Here is a 20,561-nt window from a genome sequence, read left to right on the forward strand (position 1 = left end):
TTGTATTTTGGTTCAGGTTGTGCTTTTTCTTGCTTGCACGTTTTTTTTTTTTTTTTTTGTATACCTTGGTCGAGGCTCGTATGAGAGCTAACACACAACTCACAGCAAGGAGGGATGAGACAAGAGGGGTGGGAGTGGAAGGGACAAAACAGTGGGGAACAGACACATTAGGTGAACTGTGGAAGGGAGAGGGATGGGGATGGGACGGGGAACATGGCGAAGAGAAGATGGACATTACAGGGACTTTCAGGAAGGAAAGCAGGAGAATTGAAGGAAGTGGGCTTGGGTGGATTATCGGGGGTAGAAAAGATCGAGGATTTGGATGGGGGAAGATAAGAGGTGGTGGTGAACAGCTGTTTTGAAAGCGTGGAGGGAAGAATGGGGAAGAATAGAGTGAGGAAGTTTATTCCAAAGGCGGGAAAAAGAGGAATGAAAGAGTGAAGATGAGCAGTGATTCGTGATTTTGGTAGTTTTACCAGAAGGGGGTTGTTGGCGGACCTTGAGCGCCCTGTGGAAATGTGGTGGGGACAAATCGCAGAGAGAGCAGGGGGGCAAGGCTGGAGAGGAGTCGGTAGAAGACAGAAAGACCACCGACCAACCTGCGGTGATTGAGTGAGAGGCCCAAAGACTCAGCTTCATTGCGGGAGATGCCGATGATCTTAAATGCCCTGGTTTCGACAGCGTGAAGCCGAGAAAGGTGGGAGGCAGGAGCACCAGCCCAGAGGGGAGAGCAGTACTCCATCAGGCTACGGACAAAAGCTTTGTAAGTGGTCAGGAGCTCAAGAGGGCCGAGGAAGGACTTTGCACGACGGAGGATTCCCAGTCGGCGACTGGCTTTTGAGGCGAGGTTGGAAATGTGACTTTCCCAGGAAAGGTCATGGCAGATAGTGAGACCCAGAAGCTTGAAAGAAAAGACTTCTTCCAAAGGATTGTTGAGAAAGTGGATGGGGGGTTTTCTAAACGGTCCTTTCGAAGAGACATAGTGAGAGTGTGAGATTTGTCTGGATTGAAAGACATGTTCCACGTGTTGGACCAGTTTGTGATTTTATCCAGATCTGCAGTGAGTGAAGAAGCTGCTGCTTGCCGGTCTGAGGGATGACAGATGGTACGGCAGAGGGTGGAGTCGTCGGCAAAGAGAAATAGAGGATTTTCCAGATAGTCCGAGAGATCATTGATGAAAACCAGAAAAGGAACAGGGCCCATAACGCTACCTTGAGGAACTCCAGCCTGCACAGGAAGAGGGGATGAAAGAACTCCATTTAGGGCCACACGTTGACTGCGACAGGAGAGGAAGTCTGCGAGCCATGAGTGGAGATGGCCTTGGATACCATGGGAAGAGAGTTTGGTGAGCAGGGCAGGGTGCCAGACTGTGTCAAAAGCACGTGATATGTCCAGGGATACGGCTCGGATTTCCTGTCTGGCATTGAGGACCTCCATCCATTGATGGGAGAGCAGAAGCAGCATATCCAGGGTAGAGTGACCTGGTCTGAAACAAAATTGATGATTGGAAATCAAGCCATTGGAGAAGAGGAAGGATTTCATGTCTGAAGCGATGATGGATTCCATCACCTTGCTGATGATTGGGAGAAGGCTGATTGGTCTGTAGTTACAGGGATCTGTTATTGCACCTTTTTTATGCAGGGCAGTGATGTTAGCAGATTTCCAAGCAGATGGCAGATGACCTTGGGCAAATGAGAGGGTGAATAGAACAGAGAGAGGGTGAGCAAGAGCAGAACAGCAGGCTTTGAGGACACGTGGGCTGATGCCATCTGGACCGGTTGCAGAATCTGACTCGAGGTTTGAAAGCAAGCTCTCCACCTTGTCAGGAGAAAAGGATAAAGAGTCCAGGGACAGTTGGGTGCGACTGGGTAAAGTGGGTAGAGATAGTGATGGGTTTAGGACACAAGATTTAGCTGCAAACACCGAGTTTAGACATTCAGCTTTATCACGTGTGGAATCAGCAGTGCGGCCATTTGAGGTAAGGGAGGGGATGGAGGGGGAACATACACCAGAAACAGAAACAGACGTTGGTCGGAAAGTCTTGCCTTCTTTGCAGCCTTCTCAGTCAGTTCTTTGGTCTTGCGCTTGGTCAACTTACTGAGAGCAGCTGCACCCACTTCTCGCCTTCTTTTTTCTTCTTTGTCCCTCCTGTCTGCCAGTTCTGCCTTGTAGGTTTTGTAGGCTCCCCTCATGTTCTTGCACAGGTCTAGGTCTATGGGACTGCAGTTTGTCAGTCCTACTGAAGTACTCCACTGCAGTTTTTCCTGATGATCGAAGATTGTACTTGACACCCATCACTGCGCTGTAGGTCTCCATGTTTAGTCGGTGATATCTGACATCCAAGACATCTCCCATGAGATTGAAGGCACTCTCAACTTGTGGCCCATGGAAGCAGGACAGCAGAGCCTTCACCATTCTTGAGAGAAGGGGGTACTTTCCACCTTCAAAGACCTTGGTCCACCAGTCGTCGATGCGAGCAGACTCATCTTCCTGAGCTGGTGGCAGGCTGGAGTCGATCTGGAAACTCTGAACCTCCAGTTCAAAGGCATCACATTCCTCTGGTGCAAGGACATTTGTCACCAGGCGTGGCAACTTCAGGAGCTGCTCCTGGCTGACAGTGTGCCCTCTGCTGAGTGGATCAATTGCTGAGGCACTTCTGAGGACAGCATTATGCAGGGGCATTTTCTTCTGGAGGTACTTTCCACATGTCACATAGGCCTTCTCCACACTCTGCAAGAAGTCATGCACTTCTCCATCTCCACTACAGGCAGTGTTGACAATCTCAGACACACCAACTCCAAGAAACATCTTCTTCACTTGTAGCAGGTTGGCTTTCTCATCCAGGTCGAGGGTCTGAAGTCTCTTGCCTGATGATGGCAGCTTCTCACGTTTGACAAAGCAGGCCATGAACTCTCGGACAAGGTCCACCTGCTGGTCATTGAGCTTGTGGATCAGTGGGGCCTTCATCTCAAACAGGAGGACGTACTTCTTCAGCAGCGGGAACACTGATGAGAACATCAATATCAGTCTCATCAATTTCTTCTTGTGGAAGACTCGCTGCAGTATACGCTCCTTTCGTGCCTTGCCATCTTTGGTCATATTCTTCTTCTTCAGAACATCATGGATCTGGCATATTCTCTCCTTGGCTTTTGTGTCTACGTGCCTGCGATGATAGACCTCCACAACCCGTGACAAGTAGTGTGTGCGATCAGCTTGAGAGAGGAAGCCAAAGTAGAAGACAACAAAGGCATCCCACAGCCGCAGAGTGTCAACACAGACATCATACACAGAGAACCACCTGTGACTGACATACCGCTCTGGCATGGTATACCTGACACCAATCAGCCCACAGATTTCCTGCAAGAACTGCTTTGTCAGGAGACAACTTGAAGTCATTGTAGATGTCAGAGAGCATGCGCTCTGCGAAGTTGGCGAATGGGTCACTCAGCTTCTTGGACGCATTGCGAGCATGGTGACAGGAGTCCCCATCTATGTCCAACATGTGTGGGGCATTGTTTTCCCTGATGCGAACTTCGACTCCTGACTTGGATCCCTGCATGACTGAGCAGGAGTCCATGAGGATGGATATGCAGTTCTTCCACGGTAGCTCATACTTCTTCAACAAGTCAACCAGTTCCTGGTGCAACGAAGCACTGTCCACTTTGATCACAACAAGGGACTCTAGATGCTGCACTATGACCTGCTTATGCAGTGGGCTGTAGTAACTGGCCAGGACACATAAGACCCTCTGATGATGGTTTGTGCTTGTTGACTCATCAATGTTCAGAGAGAAGTATTCCCTCTGCAGTGCTGATATCAACTGGTGATGTATGGTATGTCCTAGTCCAAACCTAAGCTTGTAGGAAGCAGATGTCCTAGTCCAAACCTAAGCTTGTAGGAAGCAGATGTCCTGTCCATTGTGAGCTGACCAAGGGCCTTTGCATCCAGGTTGAGTGCTTTGGCCAGGCTTATCAGTTCAGGGGCAAGGCTGAATGGTAGGGAATGCTGTGCGAGGAAGGCAAGGACCATGGCTTGAGCATTGGATACCCTGTCACCTATTGGTACAGCAGGCATCGGTGTACAGGGGATGGGGGCAGTAGAAGCAGCAGTGCAAGAGGTAGCAGAAGGTGAGGAAACACCTGGAGAAAAAGCAAAACCCAAAGCCAATTCAGAGTAAAAAAAGAAAAGCCAATCACCATTTATAATACGTGCTTCAGAAAGTGAATTCAGTGACCGGTACAGTGATTACACTAAGCCTCAGACTATTAGTCATTGCCAGGTGCTATTGGTGGTAAACAAGATTGACCCAATTCTGAGTTGTGGCTTGCTTGCCAATTAACATAATTTATTACTGTAGTGAAAGTGCACCACACCACACTACACTACATTGACAGCATAGATGTCTACTGTGTACATGTATACTGATAACTGTACATGTACAAAGCCCAAGGCTATATTTACCAGGAAGACTGTAATTGGATGCCCGGATTCTCTGAATATCACGATGCTTCTTGCTTTCCGTATGGGATTCCAATGACTTGGACCCACGTCCTCCATAAACAATCTCCTTTGAGCACCATGTGCATACAGCCTTTCCTGGCTGGGCCATCTTTTGAATGAAAGCCCCACAAGCCACCGTACAGCATGGCATACGCTCCAGCCATTCCCACTTCCAGGAATTCTTGCAAGTCTTGTCAATTAGTGCAGCCAAACAAGCATCACAATCCCGGGACAGCCTGCGGCTACTGAATGCGGCCATGTTTTAGAAGCGACCTTGGCCTTGCACACTCGGAACACCACGCCTCTTGCTCGATTAATGCTGCTGTGACAGTTTCAGGAGTAATGCGGCGAGGTGGTCCGAATGTTATGTTAATGAATCTGGCAATGACGTCAGTGCAGAGTGCCGGGAATCTGTATTAGGGACCTCGGAATACTTTTTTTTATAAAGATCGTCAGCGGCGTGAAATCACTCCCACAATTGACTTAACCCCCCCCCCCATTCCCCCTATTTTTTCTCAACGGATTTGTGCTTAACTCAGGAACGTTCCTGGGTGAATAAATTCGCGGAATTCCACGAATTTTCTCATGCCGGAGAACCAATGTGGGATCTGCAAGCCTCAAGATGGGGGTCGGGAGGGGCGGGGGCAGCAAGGGAGTTGAAGTGAGACGCAGCAGATTTCACAGCAGATTCAGGGAGACAGGAGTGAGGTAACCACTCAGTTAGTTGGAGCGAGACAGGAGATTCACACACAAATTTAGATAAGACAGATGAGACATTGAGATTGGAGCTAGATTACAAATTCACTCCTTCACTTACTTTCTTTCCCACTTTTCCTTTTCAACTTTAATCTTATTTATTCCTTACCTTTCCTATCTTTCCTATTCCTCAACTTGTTATTTTGTGCTCTCCATGGCTTTTTGCACCTCACTCTCGGGCGCACACATCAAGCTCGGCGCACCGTTATCTCACCTCGGCTGTCACCATGCCACCACAGAGCTGCCTGCCTCACCTTGCAAGACTGGACGATATTCCCGCTCAGCCACACAGTACATCACTTTCAGCCCAATAACATCCAGCATCCTCACTAACGGAGCTAACGGAGCAAAGGGAGGAATCTGACAGTGAGTGCGCAGGAGGCGAACCCAAACTGCCGAGCATTGGGGCAACCACAATCACAGCCTGGGTTTTGGAAGGTGCGTTTGGGCTCATAGAAAGCCCCTCTTTCTCACCCCTCTTTTTTTTTTTTGTATACCTTGGTCGAGGCTCGTATGAGAGCTAACACACAACTCAGCAAGGAGGCATGAGACAAGAGGGGCGGGAGTGGAAGGGACAAAACATTGGGGAACAGACACATTAGGTGAACTGTGGAAGGGAGAGGGATGGGGATGGGACGGGGAACATGGCGAAGAGAAGATGGACATTACAGGGACTTTCAGGAAGGAAAGCAGGATAATTGAAGGAAGTGGGCTTGGGTGGATTATCGGGGGTAGAAAAGATCGAGGATTTGGATGGGGGAAGATAAGAGGTGGTGGTGAACAGCTGTTTTGAAAGCCTGGAGGGAAGAATGGGAAAGAATAGAGTGAGGAAGTTTATTCCAAAGGCGGGAAAAAAGAGGAATGAAAGAGTGAAGATGAGCAGTGATTCGTGATTTTGGTAGTTTTACCAGAAGGGGGTTGTTGGCGGACCTTGAGCGCCCTGTGGAAATGTGGTGGGGACAAATCGCAGAGAGAGCAGGGGGGGCAAGGCTGGAGAGGAGTCGGTAGAAGACAGAAAGACCACCGACCAACCTGCGGTGATTGAGTGAGAGGCCCAAAGACTCAGCTTCATTGCGGGAGATGCCAATGATCTTAAATGCCCTGGTTTCGACAGCGTGAGGCCGAGAAAGGTGGGAGGCAGGAGCACCAGCCCAGAGGGGAGAGCAGTACTCCATCAGGCTACGGACAAAAGCTTTGTAAGTGGTCAGGAGCTCAAGAGGGCCGAGGAAGGACTTTGCACGACGGAGGATTCCCAGTCGGCGACTGGCTTTTGAGGCGAGGTTGGAAATGTGACTTTCCCAGGAAAGATCATGGCAGATAGTGAGACCCAGAAGCTTGAAAGAAAAGACTTCTTCCAGAAGATTGTTGAGAAAGTGGATGGGGGGTTTTGTAAACGGTCCTTTCGAAGACATAGTGAGAGTGTGAGATTTGTCTGGATTGAAAGACATGTTCCACGTGTTGGACCAGTTTGTGATTTTATCCAGATCTGCAGTGAGCGAAGAAGCTGCTGCTTGCCGGTCTGAGGGATGACAGATGGTACGGCAGAGGGTGGAGTCGTCGGCAAAGAGAAATAGAGGATTTTCCAGAGTCCGACATTTTTTTTTTCTTCCCGCATTTTCTCTCACTTTTTTGGGTGTCTGGATAGGTTTGCGTAGAGGTGCTGAGTAATTGTTTAAAGGATTTAATGGCGGATTCATCACTGAGGGGATAAGGGGAATGCATATGTACTTGTACATTTGTGAATGTTGTTTGCCTTGCCTTTCCTGAATTATCGCACCATTTTCCTGTTTGAATTCCCCAACCCACCATTTATCTCACCAATTTCCTGTTTGTGTAATAAATTGATGAAAGAGTTGTTATCGTGTCTTGACTTAACCTGCTCAGATTTGATATGAGAGAGCGCTCCTGGGGCAATTGGACAAAGTGATTAATTGGTCTGATAGACGATAGGGTGAGGTGCATAAAACTGGTTCACTCGGTGAATTCATATTTGTTACGCAGCTGTTCGCATGGTTCCCAATCTATTTAATTAATCTCTGAGGTATGGTAAACCAACTCTCGGAGTGAAGATCCGGCCAGAAGTAGGTAGAGTCCATGGTCTTTTGATAGACAGGCTGGCTTGTGGAGTTATCCGGGCTGCGTCCATAACACACACACGCACGCACGCACGCACGCACGCACGCACGCGCGCACACACACACACACACACACACACACACACACACACACACACACACACACACACACACACACACACACACACACACACACACACACACACACGATAATTCTTCACTTCTATGATCTCTATGGTTTTGATGCACACAATTGGGGTGTTTTATTATGACTTGAAATACACATTTACAAAGAGAATTGGGGTGCTACCCCCACCCTGAGCGCTGGGAGTATGAATTTTTTTTACCACCTAAAACCCTGCGATCAGACCCTGTCTGTTGCATTACCTCCAAGGTGCATTCGGCATGGGAAAAACAGGATACACACATGGAATTTTGGCACAGGAGGAAGTACTGACAAGTCCTGCCAATATCCCCATACTCCTCCATCTAGGTATCTATCTAATCCCATTTAAACCCCCAGATCCTTCTCCTGTGACATGCTCCAAAATTGCCCGTTGCATCATATGATCTTTATTTTCATTACTCATACCCATCCCCAGCACCATACATTTCTTGAAGTTAAACTACACTTGCCAATCTTTTGCTCAAACTATGAAAGTATCTAGACTTTCCTGAATCTGATCACCACCCCCTCTGCTATCCACCTTACACCTCCAAGCTTTGTGGCATCTGCAAATTTGGAAAGCCTACTCTTAACCCTACTATCCAAATAGTTTATGTAAATTATGAATAATAATGGTGCCAATACTGATCCCTGAGGCACCCCACAACTTACATCCTCACAGCCAGACATCCTCACACGAGCCACATGTTTGTGGTCCTTATCGCCTTCTCACAGACGAGAAGGGGGGAGTAACGGAATTGGGTTTTGCCTTTGTGCGTGACTTTAAAAGTTGATTGCTGCTGCTTTTTTTGTTTGTTGCTTTTGAATCATGACCATTCCAAGGTACAACCATTTCTTTCCTGACCGTTTCAATGTTCTGTGACATCCCCTCACCTTCCACAAGAGAAAAGTAATAAGTGCGAGGAACAGAATGCCAGCAGTCACAGATACAGCAATGACCCAAAAGGCAATCTCCTCTGGAGCAATCATTACCACGTCAGAGTAAACTGTGATGACCACCTGGTAAAAGATGAGAGCAAAAGCATAAAAAATATGATTACAATACTGTGTGAGGTTGAAATAATTCGATTGTTCATTGTCCTATATTTCAATGTATTAGAGGCAAATTGTTCGCCATTGTGTGCCTTACAAAATGTAAATTGATCACTAACCAAGGCCTTGTTAGAAGCCACCACAATGTTTTTCATCTTGCTTTCATATTGTAGGTCTGCCTCCATGCAGATTTCCAGCTTGTCGTAATCCCCATAATCCTGAGACAAATATAGGTTAGAGGTCATGATAAAAAAACACATTTCACCTTTGCCTCCAAAAAGCAAAACTATTTTTTTCTGTATGAAAATAGGGCAAAACTTTTAACCACCCTCTTCTCCACCCCAAAAACACCCCCCCCCCCACTTTGCTGACCCCAAAACACCCTCCATCCTTTCGCTACCCCTAAATTCCTCTTCAACTGGCTCCAAATGACACCTTCTGCAGCCTCCAAACCACCTCCTTCTGCCATCCCAAACCTCCACCCTTTGGGCTGGTAGGCCGTACACACCTCTAAATTGTCTAGATTGGGTTTGAATCTTGGCCCAACTATAAACTGTCATCCTGGTGTTTCACAGGCAGGGTAATTTATGAATGTATGTGCCGTCCCTCAGATGGACGTTAAACTGTGCGTTCCGTCTGCCAGCATTAGCTGGTGGATGTTAAGGATCCCACGGTGTCCTTCGTGAAGAGTAGGTGACCTATCATCGCACCATGAACAAATTGCAAATTCTTGCCCTAACCAACAGGGGGCACTGCATCAGCAGCATAGCCATGCCCTCCACCAATTATGCTACCCTTTAGCCTTGTACTGCATACAAAATAAAAAGAACCACCACCCCCCCCCGATCTGCGACCCACAAACTACACACTCCCCCACCCTTTCCACCACCCCTTCCTCCGTCACCCCAAAATAATCTCCTTCACCACCCCAAACCATTCTCCCCTTCCCCACCGCTCCATCCATAACCCCCAAACCAGCCCTCCCATTACCAACCCATTCCACTCCTCCATCCGCCACCTCAAAACCACCCCCATCCACAAACCACCCCACATCACTCCCAAACATCCCCCCCTCCCCCATCCTCACAAATATAATACCTGGCATTCAAAATTAGAAGTGGGAGATACTAACAATCGTCGTCCAAGAAATTCTAACTGAAGTTCTCTTATATAAGGATATGTAATCAGTAAGAAAATAGTTCCTCAACAAGTATACAATCAAAAACGAAACTTGCTGTTTCTTGGACCATTGTGTCTCATTCTGAGAACGTTTTTGTCACCCCTCTCAAAAGAAAGACAAAATACCTCCAATAAGGTGCTGTTCCAGAGTCTGGCGGAGAGGCGGACATGTGCCCTTTCTGTGATGTTGGGCAGGGTGCACACGACATCTTGGCACCGTGACGTTTTCCTTGAACCGCAGTCCTGGGAGATATCACAAAGGAACAGACAATAGTAACGAAGGTGTAATTTTACAAGCACTTTCCACGATCGGTAACATTATTAATGAATGAAGCACCAATGTGTATATATATATATATTGTTGCGAATTCGCGCCCGCCGGCATGCGAGTGGCCACGTAACTCGAATCGCGGAATGTCGCCCACCGGACGGACAATTCTGTCATGACCCTATCGGACTAATGCCGGGAACTAGTCACGGGTGGGCCTTTCGGCCTCACCACAATCGTGCCAATCGGCCCCCCGCGTGGGATAGGGTTGTTCGCCAAATTCGACCTACCTAAGTACCCACACGGAGGGTAGACCGGGCGATCGCACCTCGCCGCAGGTCGACTCCGGACACGGGCCACTCAAGCGACCCGTTCCGTACTATCGGGATAACCGAGTGGTGTTATCGTCGACCTTGACGGTTCCGATTAATTATCGGGCGTATTAAGCCCACTACCAACCCTTTACGTAAAGCAAGATGGAGATTCAATTAAAGAAAAGACGAAGCGAAACGGGAAAAACAGTTCAACATAATTCACATTTATTCCACGACACACGGAAAGCACACATATACAATTACAATAATTATGCACCAAAAGCAGATGTTACAAAAGAAACACAGCAATGCAGATCTACTACCGACTACGCGAGCACACGGCAACACTTACACAGTTTTACTTTACAGATGGCGCTGACAACACATATACTCAAAAGCAAAAGAAAAGGGCCACCCTCAAAGACAAGGGGGCATACGGGGCATGTGGGCCGCGAGACCGGGTGGAGCCTACCTGTGTCTTGTGATGAGCCGCAAATGTGGCGGCAGTGCCCCGACTCCGCGCTCCTTCACGGGTTTCGTTGGCACTGCTTGGAGTGGGGTGGGAACGGGGCCCCCTTTTCGCACTATCTCAGCGCGGGGGGGGGGAAAAGGGGGGAATTGTTGATGCTCTGGGGAAAGAGGATAGCTGGCTTACTTGGGTCCCACGACGAGCGACTCCGCTGCGACCTCGTCGCCGACCACCGTCTTCCTTGCCTCGGACCCGAGGTATCCGGTTTCTCCGCAATTCTCCTCAGCCGACTGCAGCAAATCACCTCGACCGCGCTCCAGGCTTCCCCTCTCTGCAGCTCCCCGACAGACTCCGAACCCCGACAGACTCCGACCTCCGACAGACTGACTCTCCTCCAGACCCGACTTGACTGCTGCTGCGACACTCTGCCGCTGCCACACTTCTCCAACTCGCCTTGACTCTTCTCCAACTCCCTTGACCAAAAAATCTCCTGAATTCGCCCCGCGCTCGGCGCTTTATAGTGGTGTAGGAGAACCCATATGCAAATTTCTGGATCAGAACGAGTTCGGGGGTGGAGCCACGCTCGCCCATTGGACGGAGAAAAAGGGGCGTAAGCCTCCCCTGATCCTCGAATTTGCATATATCGATTCTCCTCCTGACGCGCCTGGAGGCGGGGCCAAACCGCCCCGCGCTTGCTGATTGGACGGATCAGAAGTGGGCGTGTATCAATCCTGATCCGACTTCTCCTCTGAAAGGCTGCTATTTGCACCCGCGGCTCGGCGCGCGTCCCGCACGAGGTCAGGACAGCCCGACGCCCGGCGCAGGAATGGCCGCAGAAGGAGAGGCGAAGGTGGTGGAGGGTTTAAAGTGCTGGTCCATGGCCATGGTGACGTTTGGAATGGTGGTGATGCGATGTTTGCGGGAGCGAGTTGTGAAGGTAAAGGTCGTGGCTGTTGGCGTTGTTGTTGTTGTGAAGCGGCGTTGTGGTCGGGGGTTGTTGTGTGATGGCGGTTGAGACATGGTTGGTTCAAAATAAAGATAGAACAGAAAAACGGCTATCTTAAAGGGTCGCAGCCCGAATTAATCACATTTATTCCCTCTAAACAACGGGTTTGGGGCTAACTACACATGTACTTACAGAGATATCTCACCTACGGGACCTGAATGGTGGTTTGTGAATTTCCTCAACCGCAACACTACCCCCTCCCCCTTTTTACAGACTCGTCCCGAGTCGTCAAATTTTCGTGTGCCATCATGTGTAGTTCTCCCCTAGTACGTTTTACCTACGGATCCCTGAGTGCGACATTCATGGTATTCGTGTCCCCAAAATAAATAACCTGAGGGCTGAACAACTAACTAAACAAACCCACTCACACGGACGACTTAAATAAAATTGCCGGCGCTAAGACATACATGCCGGGGGCACACTCATATGTACAGTACATCTTAACCTTAACTTACAAATTTTACACTAAACCATGGCCCAGGATCAATGGACTCTGCAAAAAGAAAGCAGTTAGCAGGGAGCCAGGCTGCTCACAAGCAGTCTCTGGCTCAAGCAATGCAGGTGACAGGGAACGTGGCCGGCTGCTCACACGCAGTCCAAGGCCTTCCCTTTTGAACTGAACGCAGTGAACCACAACGGTGCATGGGCTGCACAAACGCAGTCTCCGTGCCAGCTCAAGTGGCACACGCAATGAGCACAACGGATGGATGGATGGACGCAAACACGGTGCACGGGACGCCACTGCAGGCCCGTGTTGTCGCTGCCAACAGGACAGTTCTTGCAGCTTGCAAACTGTTGCTTTCTGATCCTGGCGCACATGGCAATGAACAAGGGGGGGGGGGGCAAAGCAAAATTGAACGGGGCTGGTGAACATGGGCAGTGGGCATGGCATGGCAAAGGCAGCAGGCAAACACAGCCTGCAGAACCAGGCCGCTGCAGGCAAACACAGCCGGCAGATGAACTGGCCGGCACAGGCCTTGAAGAAAACAGCTGCAGACGATCCGGCCGGTACAGGCCTTGTCGCAAAACAACAGCCGATGAAGTTGGCCGGCCCAGGCCTTGCAGCAACACAGCCGGCAGATGAAGCTGGCCAGCCTTTGCTATTCAGTGGAGGTTGGTGAAGGGAGTGCGGTGGTGCTGGCCACTCGGAAGGCGGGCTCGGACCGACCGTACGGTCTCCCTCCCAACCTATCGCCTTTGCCTGTCACTGTCCATACCCACCCCCTTAATTTGTCAAAAAACAATTTAGCCCCAATTAATTAAATTTTTTTTTTTTTTTTTTTTACTTCCCCACTATAAATCGTCCCCTAACCCCCTTTATCGTCCTTGTTCGGCTAACCTATCCTGTCACCTAGCCTACTCCCAACCCCTATGTTCCCTTCCCGGAGGGGAATAAGGGAGAGCTAGCGTCCTGTGTCGAGGCCCAACTCAAGCCTCAGGATGGCCTCCCCAGACTTCAGCGATCTATAACACAAAGTGGGTCCAGCGGCCCACAACGAGAGCGAGGGGATGGATGGTGAGGAGGGGTACACTTCCTATCTACCCTAACCATTTAACTGTTAAACTACCCAGGGGCTTTCAACAAGCGCCTCTCGCTTAAACTATTGGTTCTATAAACCCAGATTCCCATCGCCTGTGTTGGTGTCCTCACAATTTCGGGCCTTGCCCCCCAATTTTCTTTCCGTGCCCTCACACGGTCTCACGGCTGGGACGCGTGGCTCCCTTGGCAGGCACTACCCTCTGCCGATTCCCCAGCTATGGCACCCCCGGGCACTACACTGCCTCCGAGCCTACCAGCTCCCTAAACACCGGGGAGTGTCCCCCATGGCACCTCCCCTGAAACGCACACGTGGCAGGCTGGCTTCCCGGGCCCCTTTCTGAGGGTCACCCGTGCCCACAACACTGCCCACGCGGCTAATGGCGCCCCGGGCCCCCGCACCAATCAGACGCACCCGTGCCCATTACGCTATCCCGGCCCCCCATGGGCCCTTGGCCTACCACGGCCGACTAGCCTGGTGCCCGGGGTACCCACTCAGCGATACTCACCTTTCGCAGCCACGCTCCCAGCCCGTCAACAGGGCTCCTGCACCCCTCCAAATGGGTATCGAGCCTACATTCCCACCAACAGCAAAACGACCTCCATTTGGTAAATTTAACTAACCCAGCTAACTCACTCTACACTGACCCCGGGGGTCCCTTGGGCGGGAGTCACTCCTCCCCCCAATCACTCATCGCACCATGCATTCCCCATTCGCTCCATTCACACAGACCCGCTGGCCTCACTAACTCACCAAGCACATGCTTCCACTTCACTCACCAACTCTTCAACACACACACACCGCTGAACTCTGCCATCCTGCTGACTACATCCCCTAACTAACTTGTGCTCCCACGTCGTCCCTTACACTACAGCACGTTCCTTTTAACACTACGTAGCTAAACTACGTCCCCTCTACACATTCAAAGTCTGTCACTGTCTTCAAATGTCCCAAAAAATCACTTTCCCAACCTAAATCTGGCTACAATCCTTCTACCTAATCCATTCCACGGGCCCCATGAGGACTTACCCCTGCCCCATGGAGCCGGTCTAGCTAAGCTAACCCTTCCCCCTAGCTAGTTTCCTCCTGTGCCCAGGCCAGGGGGTCTTCCACCCCTTGCCCGGGGAAATCCTGTTCACCCGAAAGCAAGGCTTGCTTTTTTTCATGAAAAAAAAATATATATTTTTTAATTGCGCAGCACCAGCGCGGCAACTCGCAACCTGCGCACCAGCGCGGCAATTCACAGCCGCGCACATGTGGCGTGACGTCATGGCAGCTGTTCGCGTCCCTCGTCCCTCTTTGACGGTACCATCCGGCAGGGATTCACCCTCCTGCCGGATTCCAACCACACAAGCAGCCATGACGTCACCCGGCGCATAAAAAAACACAAGCCTCACGTCTCGAGGGGTTCCCCACGCGAACACATGTGCTCTGCCCGTTGGAGCGTAACACACACGCCCGTGTGGAGAACCGGTCCGGTCCAAATCCGAAATCCTGCCTAAACTTTTGTCCGTCGCGGGATCGGCAACATTCACCGCGCTCGTTTCCGGACCGGGATTCACTCCCACAAGCGAGCACGTGGGGGCCTCGTGCGTTGCACAGCATGGACCTCGCGCTCGCTGCTGGGTGAGCCCGGCGCGGTCCCCGAAACAGCTACAGCCGCTACTCGGCTTTTGTCCCTCTGTCGCCGTCTCCGTCGCCATTCGACACACGCACACCTGCGTGTCACGACGCTCACACACCACTCCATTACATTCACACCGGGAGATGCGGCTGCGTGCTCCCGCATGCCAACCGACATCTCCCTTACATACCGCTCTCTCACACACACGGTCTCCCTTGCACTCAGCCGTTCACTCACGCATGCCATTTCCCTTGCACACGTGGTGACACTCGCCCGCGGTGTCTCACTGACACACGGCGTGCTGGGAAGCACGCCCTTCGGCACACTTGCCACCACACTGCTCACACACGGGGTCGCTTCCACACACAGGGTGTCACTCATACCTTGCACCACACACACCCGGACAACCACACTGGGGATTCGCGTCCCCACAAGGGGCTCCGGGGCCTCTATACCCCCCAAGCTTTCCGTGCACCTGTCCACAGCACTCCTCCCCTCAAACTCGCTCGACACGACCCACCTGGTCGTGACTCGCCTCAAGGGGGCATACTCCCTCCCCTCGTTCCTGGAGGAGGCCATCCCGCTGCTCGCACTGGGTTCCTACACGCTCTGCGAGCTCACCCTCATCGTCCTCCACTAACTCTGTGTGTGTGTGTTCGTCTCTAACCCCGTCCAATTCACCCTCTATCTCCCGTGTCTCTACTATTATTTCCTTTGTCGTCACTTCCTGTCTCGTCGTCTCTGCTTCTTTCTGGCGTCTTTCCATTATCTTTACGTCAGTCAACCTTGCTTTCTCCTTAAGTCGCTCCCGTCCTTCCCTCTGTTTCACTCCTTGCTCTTTCACGATCTCCGCGGACCTCATCCTTGCTTTCCGTCTTAATTGTTCTCTTCTCTCCCTCGCAATTCCTTTTACCTCGTCTCTTATCTCCCTCGTGCACGTCTCCGTCACCCTAATTAGTTTTTCCCTCTCGGTCACCGTCACTGTTGCTCTCTCCGTCACCTTCACCAGTCTCGCCCAACACGCCCCCCGAATTATTTTCTCCTTACCCGCCTCCACCGCGGGCCTGACAGCCGTTGCACTCCCTCCCAGCTCGTTCGCTCCCACACATGGCGTCGCCATTTTGAGCTCCACTGTCGTCGCCTTCATGCCCGCCTGCAAGCTTCGGCCTATTTGCTGCATCTCACCCCGCAGTTCTTTCATTTCTTCCTTCATTTTGAGTGCGTTTGTTTCCATATTCGTTTTCATTTCGTTTGTGTTTGTATCCATCTTTTCGTTCATTTGTAGTGTATTCGTATCCATTTTCGTTTTCACTTCGTTCATTTGTTGCGTATTCGTATCCATTTTTCTTTTCATTTTGTTCATGTCCCCACTGATTCCTGCCAGCATGGCGCATAGCCGGGCCATGTCGGGCGCACTCAGCTGAGCCGATTCGGCAAGGATTTGGGGGTTTTCGCGGAGAGGGGGAGGGGAGGTGTCATACACCGCAGCCGCCGCCGCACCTATTTCGGGCTCTGGGTTCAGTTGGGCGAGTTCGTGCTGCACAACCAACATTTCCTGCGTGGGGATTTCATCCTGGACCATGGATTATACACATTGTAAATCCATTTCTAATACCCCCGGCTCCCGCTCGCCTTGAGACGCCATCTTATTTCTCGTAAGGGGTTAATTTGAATCGCTCGTAATTTGGAGGGAATCGGGGGTCGCTCCTCTCACCTCTGGACCGATTCCCGTGAATTTAGCTGGAGACAGGAGAGCCCGTTTTCGCGCTCTCCGACACCAGTGCCGCGAGGAGGGGGATGGGTTTGTGTCCCACGACCTGACACCAGTGTTGCGAATTCGCGCCCGCCGGCATGCGAGCGGCCACGTAACTCGAATCGCGGCACGTCGCCCACCGGACGGACAATTCTGTCGTGACCCTCTCGGACTAATGCCGGGAACTAGTCACGGGTGGGCCTTTCGGCCTCACCACGATCGTGCCAATCGGGCCCCGCGTGGGATAGGGTTGTTCGCCAAATTCGACCTACCTAAGTACCCACACGGAGGGTAGACCGGGCGATCGCACCTCGCCGCAGGTCGACTCTGGACACGGGCCACTTAAGCGACCCGTTCCGTACTATCGGGATAACTGAGCGGTGTTATCGTCGGCCTCAACGGTTCCGATTAATTATCGGGCGTATTAAACCCACTACCAACCCTTTACGTGAAGCAAGATGGAGATTCAATTAAAGAAAAGACGAAGCGAAACGGGAAAAACAGTTCAACATAATTCACATTTATTCCGCGGCACACGGAGAGCACACATATACAATTACAACAACTATGCACCAAAACCAGATGTTACAAAAGAAACACAACAATGCAGATCTACTACCAACTACGCGAGCACACGGCAACACTTACACAGTTTTACTTTACAGACGGCGCCGACAACACATTTACTCAAAAGCAAAAGAAAAGGGCCACCCTCAAAGACAAGGGGACAGACGGGGCCTGTGGGCCACGAGACTGGGTGGATCCTACCCGTGTCTCGTGATGAGCCGCAAATGTCGCGGCGCCCCGACTCCGCGCTCCTTCACGGGTTTCGTTGGCACTGCTTGGAGTGGGGTGGGAACGGGGCCCCCCTTTTCGCACTATCTCAGCGCGGGGGGGGGGGGGGAAAGGGGGGAATTGTTGATGCTCTGGGGAAAGAGGATAGCTGGCTTGCTTGGGTCCCGCGACGAGCGACTCCACTGCGACCTCGACCGCGCTCCAGACTTCCCCTCTCTGCAGCTCCCCGACAGACTCCGAACCCCGACAGACTGCCACTCTCCAGACCCGACTTGACTCACGGCTCCACAGACTGCTCCTCTCCAGACCCGACTTGACTGCCTCGACCTTTTCTCCAACTCTCCCTGCCTCCAACTCCCTTCGACCCAAAACTGACTAAATTCGCCCCGCGCTCGGCGCTTTATAGTCCGGCACGAGAACCCATAGGCAAATTTCTGGATCAGAACGAGCTCGGGGGTGGAGCCACGCTCGCCCATTGGACGGAGAAAAAGGGGCGTGAGTCTCCCCTGATCCTCGAATTTGCATATCCCGATTCTACTCCGACGCGCCTGGAGGCGGGGCCAAACCGCCCCACGCTTGCTGATTGGACGGATCAGAAGTGGGCGTGTATCATTCCTGATCCGACTTCTCCTCGGAAAGGCCGCACCTTGCACCCGCAGCTCGGCGCGCGTCCCGCACGAGGCCAGGACAGCCTGACGCTCGGTGCCCACAAGCGGTGCGGGAATGGCCGCAGAAGGAGAGGCGAAGGTGGTGGAGGGTTTAAAGTGGTGGTCCATGGCCATGGCGACGTTTGGAATGGCGGTTATGCGATGTTTGAGGGAGCGAGTTGTGAAGGTAAAGGTCGTGGCTGTTGGCGTTGTTGTTGTTGTGAAGCGGCGTTGCGGTTGGTGGTTGTTGTGTGATGGCGGTTGAGACATGGTTGGTTCAAAATAAAGATAAAACAGAAAAACGGCTATCTTAAAGGGTCGCAGCCCGAATGAATCACATTTATTCCCTCTAAACAACGGGTTTGGGGCTAACTACGCATGTACTTACAGAGATATCTCACCTACGGGACCTGAATGGTGGTTTGCGAATTTCCTCAACCGCAACAATATATATATATATATATATATATATATATATATATATATATATATATATATATATATATATATATATATATATATATATATATAGATATATATATATATATAGATATATATATAGATATATATATATATATATATATATATATATATATAGATATATATATATATATATAGATATATATATATATATATATATATATATATATATATATATATAGATATATATATATATAGATATATATATATATATATATATATATATATAGATATATATATATATATATATATATATATATATATATATAGATATATATATATATATATATATATATATATATATATATATAGATATATATATATATATATATATATATATATATATATATATATATATATATATATATATATATATATATATATATATATATATATATATATATATATATATATATTGCAGAAGATCTAGGCTCAGGCCCATTAATCTGTGGGGTATATAATGCCTCAAGAAGGTTGGGGTTTCTAGCTTTCAGTTTCGTGTTATACACCGACTGTTTAAAAAGGTTATCACATGTTTTTGTGGTTTATAATGTTTTACTTCTGGTACGAGTACCCCACGAAATGGCACGCTAAGCTATTTATACACCTTAACACGTCGTTTGTGCAAGGAGGAAATACCGCTTGGGGAGGGGAGGAGGAGATTGGGATCATACTCTGCGCAGAGCATTGGTGCTGCCTCAGCAGTCTCCTTGGCTATTGGGCACAATCCTGGACTGGTCGCCACTCCGACACAGTAAACCAGCATGCTGGCACTCATTTTGCCGACCTCGGAAGGCTGACAGGTTGAGTTAACCCCACCCGGTATTAATTCAACAGCTGAGCGGGATTTGAACTCAGGACCCGAGGATCCAAAGCCCGCCACCCGAACCATTAAGCCAACACCAGGCATTGGGGAGGGGAAATTAAATTGCTACAACCTCCATCGCGTGATTCTTCGTCCTCCTGTCAAGTTATGACCCAATGTATCAGATAGACAGACACACCAAATTGGGTATTTTTGTATGATGTTCATTTGCTTTTATAACACCAACGGGGATAACACTTGCAGAACACAGACTTACAAATTGCTCCTGACGGTGTTTTGATGTTCTTTGCAACCCATACTTTTCTGATGAAACCTCCGCATTTCTCCTTCGTCTGCTCTTCCCTGGTGTTTCCTGGCAGAAAAGTAAGTTTAAAGGTGAGAGAGTAGTTTCCAGGAAATTTCAGTCATTCACGGCAAGCACAGTTGCTGAAGGGATTTCGTATTTCTCTGATGAATTATGTTAATTTTCAAACCGAGTCATTCATGGATCAGTCACAGGTCACCTCTGCTTATATGTCTCCCTTTACTCAAGACTCCCGAATCACCTCTCGTTTTGCTGTCCTCCTTCCTTCCAATCTTTCAGGATGATAACTTACCATAAATTATCATCATCTTCTATACCGACTGGTGACCTTTGATCTGTTGTTAAACAGCTATCTCATGTCTAACTGTTTACCCACAGCTCCCGACATCCATTGTTTAGCGATTTCATGAACCTCAACACATGGAGAAACGAAAACAGCACTTGGTGGAGTGCATACCTCCGCCAGGCTGAACAGTTTACGTTTTGTAGCCCACTGATGGGCCGGATTTGCACCCACACTTTAACCATAACCTAATCAGCTTGTTCTTGTCACCGACCCAACTCATCCATCAAGTTTTGTCATAATCCATCCACAACGTTATGAAATGTCATGCCAAGCATCGTTTTTGGTCCTATCTCTCAATGGCGAAGAATCACTTAAAAAACCAAATTATTTTATTCAGATCTGGATAATCACCAAAATATAATCAATTCGTCTTTATCACACACCCAACATCTCCACCAAATTTCGTCCGAATCCGTCGATAACTTTTTGAGATATCCTGCTCACGGATAAACAGACAGACAG

At 49.7% G+C, this 20,561-nt stretch overlaps 2 protein-coding genes across 8 annotated transcripts in view; both read right to left on the minus strand.

Moving 5' to 3' along the window:
• The window catches only part of LOC147014056 (integrin alpha-6-like), a 136,451-nt gene that overhangs the window by 9,589 nt on the left and 106,301 nt on the right, over positions 1 to 20,561 (minus strand). For all 7 annotated transcript variants that reach the window (XR_015050626.1, XM_085851649.1, XM_085851650.1 and 4 more), the window contains 4 exons: positions 19,706 to 19,801; positions 9,856 to 9,972; positions 8,670 to 8,768; positions 8,392 to 8,517 (listed from right to left, as the gene is read on the minus strand). Coding sequence is in view for 6 of the 7 variants with exons in the window: in XM_085851649.1 (XP_085707775.1) it covers positions 8,392 to 8,517; positions 8,670 to 8,768; positions 9,856 to 9,972; positions 19,706 to 19,801 (438 nt within the window). In the remaining variant the exon portion in view is untranslated. The remainder of the gene's footprint in view (positions 1 to 8,391; positions 8,518 to 8,669; positions 8,769 to 9,855; positions 9,973 to 19,705; positions 19,802 to 20,561) is intronic.
• LOC147014057 (uncharacterized) lies at positions 656 to 8,384 on the minus strand. The gene is made up of 2 exons (XM_085851658.1): positions 3,887 to 8,384; positions 656 to 3,851 (listed from the first exon to the last, which is right to left on the minus strand). The coding sequence occupies exon 2, from the start codon at positions 3,394 to 3,396 to the stop codon at positions 2,095 to 2,097; it is 1,302 nt and encodes a 433-aa protein (XP_085707784.1). The 5' UTR covers positions 3,397 to 3,851; positions 3,887 to 8,384; the 3' UTR covers positions 656 to 2,094.

This window comes from Eptatretus burgeri, chromosome 13, assembly GCF_056783735.1.
Source record: "Eptatretus burgeri isolate ZD-2024b chromosome 13, Ebu_testis_v1, whole genome shotgun sequence".
Lineage (NCBI taxonomy): Eukaryota > Metazoa > Chordata > Myxini > Myxiniformes > Myxinidae > Eptatretus > Eptatretus burgeri.

Coding starts and splice junctions, on each gene's coding strand:
- LOC147014057 (XM_085851658.1), bottom strand. CDS start 3,396: ATGACTTCAAGTTGTCTCCTGACAAAGCAGTTCTTGCAGGAAATCTGT.